General features: G+C 49.2%; 1 protein-coding gene across 1 annotated transcript in view; it reads right to left on the reverse strand.

Moving 5' to 3' along the window:
• The window catches only part of SEPTIN9 (septin 9), a 144,238-nt gene extending 137,549 nt beyond the window's left edge, over window positions 1–6,689 (reverse strand). Inside the window, exon 1 of the mRNA XM_033002224.2 lies at window positions 6,543–6,689. Within this exon, the coding sequence (XP_032858115.2) occupies window positions 6,543–6,564 (22 nt within the window). The 5' untranslated portion in view covers window positions 6,565–6,689. The remainder of the gene's footprint in view (window positions 1–6,542) is intronic.
• Window positions 6,690–7,705: the final 1,016 nt, after the last annotated feature.

Consider the following 7,705-nt stretch of genomic DNA (forward strand, 5'->3'; position numbering starts at 1 on the left):
TTTTCTGCACGTCTGCATGTTGCGGTTTCTTATTTGGCTTTCCCCACAGGCCGGATTCCCTTGCTTCTCCAAACTATTTCTGAACAGATGTTGGGATGTTTTGCTACCTGTAGCAGAGCTCTACCACTGTCTGCACACGCCAGCCAAACCTGGCAACAGCAGAGCACTCAACCAAACCCATCACACACTGATCCTGCCCTCCCAGCACAGCGTGGCACTGCTAAAGGAGAAATTTTTCGTAACAAGATTACATCAATCATCACGAGCCATCAGAAACATGTGACAGTAGATTGCGTTGACATTTATGGCAATATATTCTGTCAGCATGCGAGTCAAATATAACAATCGTGCTTTTTGATTGGACATCTCACGGTCCCACCTCATTTTTCGCAGAGGTAAGTTTGCCAGGACTGATGCCAGCTGCTATCAACAACTCTTGATATCTGCTAAACCACAGAAACAGGCTGTGAGGCCCTGAAGGCAGCTGAGAATGGCCTGTCAGAGGATCAGGGTGCTTTCTTCCAAAGGAGACTCCAACTTAGGACTCTAGGAAAATTTCAGGCTTTACTGCCACAAGAGAGAACAGGCACATTAGAAATCTAATTCTCTAAAGCATACACTTTTTTCATTTTAAAGGTAATCAAAAGAATTGTTAACAGTTTTTAGCTGTTAACCACACAGTGCAGACCTGGGCAATGCTGCCTCTCGGCCACTGCGTTGTCTTGGGAGCACAGTCTGCAACACTGCCCTGCTCACACAGCCTTTGGCTCTGCCACCCATAACACAATAGTCATCGAGAAATTTGGAGGTTGGGGGAGGGAAGGACATGCATATTTTCACCCTGCACCCCCACAGCACTCAGGGAAATGGTACCTATATTCCCTCTGGGCATCTCTAAACATTGCTATAGCTCAAACAACAAACCAGCAGCAGCAGCCAGCAGGAACATCAAAGGCCACGTCCAACTGTGTATGCAGCGATGGGGAAGTGACTCAGGCAGGGATGAAGCAGGGAACAGCATGATGTGATAGATGGAGTGATAAAAAAATAAATGAAGGGGGTTGGGAAAAAAAAAACACCAGGCAGAATGTGTGACTGCAAGCAGGCACCACTGCTGCTGACCATGGTTAGGAAAGTGTGCTAGGCATGGGCTAGTCAGAGATGCATCTCCCCGAAACAATGAGCAAGTGTTTGCCACGCAGGGACTGCATCGTGTTTGTTCTCTCTTTTCTCTGGGGGTTTAAAGCAAGGACAGAGGGCCACGGACATTTGGTATCAACCAGCTGTCACATGGATCCAAACGATGCAGGTCATCCATACAGCTGGTCAAGCCAACCTGCAGAGCTTTCAGCATCCTGAAAAAAAGACGCAAAGCCCTTTCTCTGTGCACCAGCCTCCTGCTAGTCTTGGATTATCAAGAAACAAGTTCACTTGTAGTCCTTTTTATTTTCCTTCCCACTACTTCAATAACACAGGATATCACAATGCCAACACAAAACCACGTCGTGCAAAACTTCCACAGTCTCAGGCAAGGGACTAGTGTTCCTGAGGCCGTTCACCCCACGGGGGCACAGCCAGCACCACCATTCCTCTTTTTCCCCTCTACTCCTGGGCTCCAAACCTCTCTAACTCTTTTCCTTCCCCAGCACTGGCTTTAGATATGCTTCAGCTCTGCTCTGCCCCAGATGGGAAAGGAAAGAAGCCCAGGCTGGGCTTCACTGCTCTGCCTAATTGCAGAGTCCTGGAAGAGGGAGAAGGCAGGGATGTGGCAGCGAAAGAGCTGAAATGGCATCCTCTGAGCAAGGTGAGAGATAGGAGTCAATTGCAAGCAACATGACAAGCCAGCCCAGAAACTTTTGCCTTCAATAAAAGCATAGAGATGCAAACAGCAGCTCAATAACCAACATGCTGGGATCTGCAGGACGCTGCTCCCCCACCAGTGGCTCCAGTGGTAGTTCTGTCCCACCAAGCAGTGAGGACGCAGGATGAAACAAACTCTGGCAATTTTTCTGGTCCTGCTACTCTGCAGAAGCCTTCCTGAAGGCTGACGCAGTCACTTAAAGCACCACAAGCATTACACAGCTGTGCCAGTGGCTGCTGTGCCTCTTCATCAACCAGTTTGTTACTGCAAAGTGCTTCGCTCTTCATCCACACTGGTTAAACACTTGCTTGCAACGGAGACAACCAGGGACATGCTTCAGCACATCAGGCACAGGCAGGGCTGTTTCACATAGAGATAACAAGTGGAAATGGGGCAACGGATGGCTCATCCGAGCTGGTGGAGGCATTCCTTGCAGTGAATTCAGGTTCCGAGCAATAGGTTTGAACAGCCACAAACTGAGGAGATCCAGCTTCTTGCGGCTGACTGCAAATCCTCAGTACAATCATTTATTATTTTTTTAAATGATAGTTTGTTGGCCCAGCAATAAAGGTTTTGGGGAATAAGAGCTAGCTGTGGGTTTGAGCTGAAAAAATGGCTTTTTTATTTTTATATATTTCAAAACAAACTATTTTGAATTTCTGTTCAAAATGACAATCTGAGATTAGATGAATGTTTTTGTTGGATCCAAGCAATATTTTTTCCTTGATACTGCAGTTTGGCCAGTGAACTAAATTAAAAAAAAAAAAAAAAAAAAAAAAAAAACAGTCTGAACAACACTGTTCATTTTTCCATGGCTTAGACAAACACAATGCCAGCTAGCTGACAGGAGATGGGGTCCGGTTCAGGAGAGAACAATAGGGCTCTGCAAACACGGGGTCATCTCAGCCCCACCCAACAACTTTTATGACAGTGAAGCTAAAAGCCATTGAGGGAATTGTGCTGGGCCTCTCTCGCACAGTATCATCCTGAAAAAGATTGAGTCTCAGTTTTTCCAGACCATTTCAGAAGGGTGGCTGTAGCCAGAGACGTACCGAGGCCCCCGCAACAGGCAGAGCCCATCCAGCCACAGCTCTTGATGCTTGTTTGAGGGGGGGACAAGTCCACCCACAGCTTCTTCACTGCACTTTGACAAACTCCTTCATTTACAGCCCCTGCTGCAGTGCACGTCCCTGTGCTATTGCAGCTGCACAGTGCAGCTCTTGCTCACCCCCAGCGAGAGCTCGCTTGCTTTTCTTCTTCACCGGTTGACTGTACTGGAGCACAAACAGGGAGCCCTTTGGCAGGGCACAGACCCAACTTGCCCCTCTAACACCTGTAACTGCTGCTGCCTTGGACCAGAGCTGCGGGTGTTCAGCATCTGCAGGACACCATGTGGCGTTGGCACCAAAGCTCCACGATGGGTCTGGGACACTATAAACAAACCCATCAGAGGGTAGAGCTCTTTCCCCAAGGCTTCCCAATCTAGATAATGCAAACAACTCCAAGCTGACATATAGTCTATTGCCCATGTTTTATAGAGAATCATTCTGTGAGTCACAATATAAGAAAAAAGTGTTCCCAAATACTAACATGAGGATCAGATCACAATTCTCCATTACTCCTGCAGTTTTTCCTATAGCCTTAGGGAGAAATAACTCCTCATATATGAACTAAGTGCCTAAGCAATAAATTAGGAGTCCGCAGTTTAGGTGAGGCTGGGTCACACATAACCGCTATGGATAATTCTGAAGGTACTGTAATTAGGGCAATCCTTATTGCACATCTTACACAAACCTGAAACTGCAAACAGTCCTTGGCCAAAACAATTTGCACCATCCCTGAAAATGCCTATAAATCATCATATCATTTAGCATGAATCCTGTCTATTGCTTCTTTGGCGATGCAATTGTGCTTGAGTAATGGAAAATGAGAATCAAAAAATCCTTAAAAAAATAGTATTCCAGGACAAGTAAAACATCTCAGAAAAAACTCTCCTTGCCTTAAGCATCTGAAATAATAGACTTCCCTAAAGCAAACATGTAAGAGCTGGCTTCAATAGCGGTTATTGCTCATTTTTAACTTGCCATGCAAAATCCCCTTTTCACCCTCTCCCCTCCTCCTACCACTGCTGCCAGGAAGTTCCAGAGGAAAAAAAAAAAAAAAAGCGCTACTGGGCTGAGCTGCTACAGCACAAAGGTCTGAGCCTCTCTGCTGGTAAGAGGTAAAGCATCCAAAGGCAAACTCTTTATCCCAACCACACCTACGTGGCACGTGCTCAAAAGTCATAGCAGATGGGTAATGATTTCCTCCAAAGTACTTTAGAAAAGGTAAATCTTGCCTGGGGTGGGGACAGCCTGCTAACAGGAGAGCACTAGAGCCGTGTTGCTGCGTTCACAGAGGAGGATGGAGCTGGAGCATCAGCCCTGTGAAGTCAAGCGAGATCCTCCAGCTGGGTTCAGCGGGACCTGGTCCACAGAGCAGATCCAGAATATACTGGAGAGGAGCAAACAAGGCCAGCAAGGGATTCTCCCTAGCCTCAAAAAGTGTTTAGAAGATGCTTATTGTTTCCTTTTGTCATCATTTGCAGGAGTTTCTCAGCCAGGCACTGTGTTTCCAGCCTGTCAGGGGTTGTCAGCAACATGCTTGAGAAGTGCAGTTTTTGCTGCTGAGAGGTTACTTTGTCACCTCACCAATTTCTCTGGCAGTAGAAAACTCAGAGGTTCTGCAGCGCTCTGCACATCTTACTCAAGTCTTGAAGAAGCCATCTGGATTCCCTGTGAAATTCCCCAAAGCAAGTTACCATTACTGTTCCCTGATTTGTAAAACCACCAGATTTATGGAACAAGGAGGGCTGGCGCTGCCCCGCACCGAGGTGGCAGCTCTCCAAAGGCAGGCTCCCCGGTGCGGTGGGTGATTCATCGGGAGCCTTTCTGCCCGATGAATCAGCAAGAGGCAAGGCCCCAGCACAGCACGGCCAGAAGCTGCAACACTGAAAGGAAAGCCTTTGCAACATGCCAACAAGAGCTGCCTGTGCTTTTTGTAATATTAGTGGTGGTCATAGTGCAATTATCCAGTTGCTTCAATTTAGTATATCCTGGCTAATGTAATACTTCTTTTCCCTTAAATACCTGCACCTTACCAAGGGAAATCGCAAAGCAAATTCCAAAATACAACTGCAGACCCTTCTGAATTAAAGGTACTAACCAGATGTCAACAACCTCAACTGCAACACCAAGTGAAAAGGTAGATTTGGACACTGACCAGAGACACATCAGTCATGTCAGGGGCTTTGCAGTGCCACAGCTCCATTCCAGCATGATCCACCCAAAGCAAGCAAAGCAATTAAGGACCACTTGGACTCATATGCAAGAAGTCATAACATCAAGTCACACAGTACTGACAGCTTTTTCTTATGACAGCCAGTTATCTCCAGACTTGTTCTTGCACCTCTCCTGTCTGCTCCAGGGCTGCTTTAGCCACTGTCTGCACCTCAGGAGACTTGTACATGTAACAGGTTTCCCTACACACAATGCACAAGCATTAATACTCACTTTAATCCATTACAATGTGCTAATAATTATGCTTAGGGTTTCTCAAGTTCCCGGCATCCAAGCCCTAATAAAACCTCCCTGGCAGTCCATTTAGTGACACTAATGAGAGAAATGTGCAAGCAAGAAACATTACTGATTCATTTTAACCATAAACAGGTAGCAGCATCACACAGGGAATGTTCTGAGTGAAGACAAACCCACGGCTCCTGTGACTTAGGAGCCCAGGCAGAGTCCAGCTGGCCGTGACGTGGCTCCAGTGCCTCTCAGCAGGGCAGCTGTCCCCAATGCCCCAGCCAGGCCTGGGACTCGGGACGTTAGGAGGAGGCCAGCACGATGACACCGTTTCCCCGCAGTGGCCAGGGCAGAACTGGGCTTACAGAGCACAGGGTGAGGGGCTGGTACCCGGAGCCAAGCAGAAATCAGCTGCAGAGCAAAGTCCTACACATGGAGGAGCTGCCAGAGGCACCCGAGCTCTACAGAGTGAGCAGCAGACCTCTTGTAGGAGACGTGTCCGCTCTATCGTGCACCAGCCACTTCTTGGGACGGCTGGCAGGATTTCACAGAAAGCTCAGAGAAATTACAACAGTCATGGTTGCTGGCTCTCGTGTTAGCTGGGGAGGAAGGAGCCCCTGGGAGCCTGTGAGGGCAGAGGGCACAAAGCCCTCTTCCCATGGGGCAGTCGGAAAAGCCAGGATGTGGAGCAGGGAGAGGACAGTCCCGCAGCATTAGGGGATCCTAGCTCTTCCACCCTCCCATCTGGAAACCCCTCCAGCCCCGAAGGCAGCCGCTGTCACACTTGATGCCACAGTCCTTGTTCGAATTCCAAGCTGCCGTTTGGCACCGGAGCTCACCTCATGCTGCCACAGGTGCCTTCTGAACAACAAGCTCCATCTCACCAGCGCCAAGTTTTGCCTGGAACAAGCTGCTTCCCGGGATTTGCTTTCCTTTTAAGACTTTTCCACTGATCAACAGTGTTTGTTTATACACAGTGAAACAGCTGCTCACTCCACTACAGAGCCACTCGGAGGGAGAAGGGTTTGTGCAAGTTGTACTTTGGGGGTTTTTTAAGCCTTTCTTGTAGAGGCATGAGAAGCGAGAGGAGAGAGGCAGCGGGGCGGTTGCTTGCTCACCTGAATACGAGGATTTCTTCATGCCGTCGCGTCGGGCTGTGGCATAGGCGCAGGAGCGAGGCGTCGGGGCGAGCGGGCACGATCCTTGGGTTGGCGTGGGCACGATGGGGACGCACACGCTGCCACCGCATCCACGCGCGCGGCTCCAGCCGAGGGGCAGCCCCGCTCTCCGATCAATTAGCACACACCTTTCCTAATCTCCCACACGGTGACGGGCTGTTCCAACTCTCCTGGCACTGGCAGGGGTAGAGCAGGGCTCAGCCTCCCCGGAAGCTGCACATTATCCCTTTGGAAAACAAACGGTCCCTGGGGATTACTCCTTCCAGCTCCCAGCCCTGGAAATCCCAGCGTATTTAGCCGGTGCTGCAGAGGGAAGGGAGGGAATTTCATGCCTCCAGCCCGGCACACCCCACAGCTTTGATTCAGCCCTTTGCTGCCGGAGCGGCTCAGGTCAGCGCTGCTCTCAAGTCAGGCAGTTTCTAGTTCAAAGTGCATTACTGGCCCGTCAGCACCCTGCGGTGTAAACACCTCTTTCCTCTTCAAACCCACACTTAAAGGACTCATTCAAGGCTGTAAATTGAGCAAAGTGTTTATGCAGGCGTACCACAGGGGAAGAGCTACGAGCAAGCAGTTACTCATGGCTTGGGGGGATGCAGAGAGCCACATACCCCACAACCAGCTCCCCAAAGCACTGGGATCTGGCATCTCCCCCAGGTTACTGGCGGAAAGGAATAGTAAAATGGAGCCTCCTGGTGTGCCTCAGCACATGGGTCTCTCAGGAGAGAAGATCTGCTCCTGATCACTCCCCTGTGAAAGGCACATTGAACAATTAGTTACGCAAATGCAATAAGCTGGGGGCATTATGAACACAGACAGGAAGAAAAAGCAAATTAAGACTAGCTATGACTAAAGGCACAGTGAAGCACAGGAGCCTGAACTCCTGGAGGAAGGACTGGGCTGATCACTGGAAAGATTTCCACAGCCTGCTCAGGCGAGTCACCCACGCGAAGGTGTGGAGCACAAGTCCCTTCCACATGAGAAAATTCCACCAGCTCCAAGGCATGATTTCAGTGGGAAGGGCTTTCTGTTTAGCCTTAGACATTTCCATGGTAGGAGAAAAACTGTTCTGGCCCCCAGCCCTAACCCTGGCATTGCACGAGGAC

Source organism: Tyto alba, unplaced genomic scaffold, assembly GCF_018691265.1.
Source record: "Tyto alba isolate M040663 unplaced genomic scaffold, T.alba_DEE_v4.0 Super-Scaffold_39, whole genome shotgun sequence".
Classification (NCBI taxonomy): Eukaryota; Metazoa; Chordata; class Aves; order Strigiformes; family Tytonidae; genus Tyto; species Tyto alba.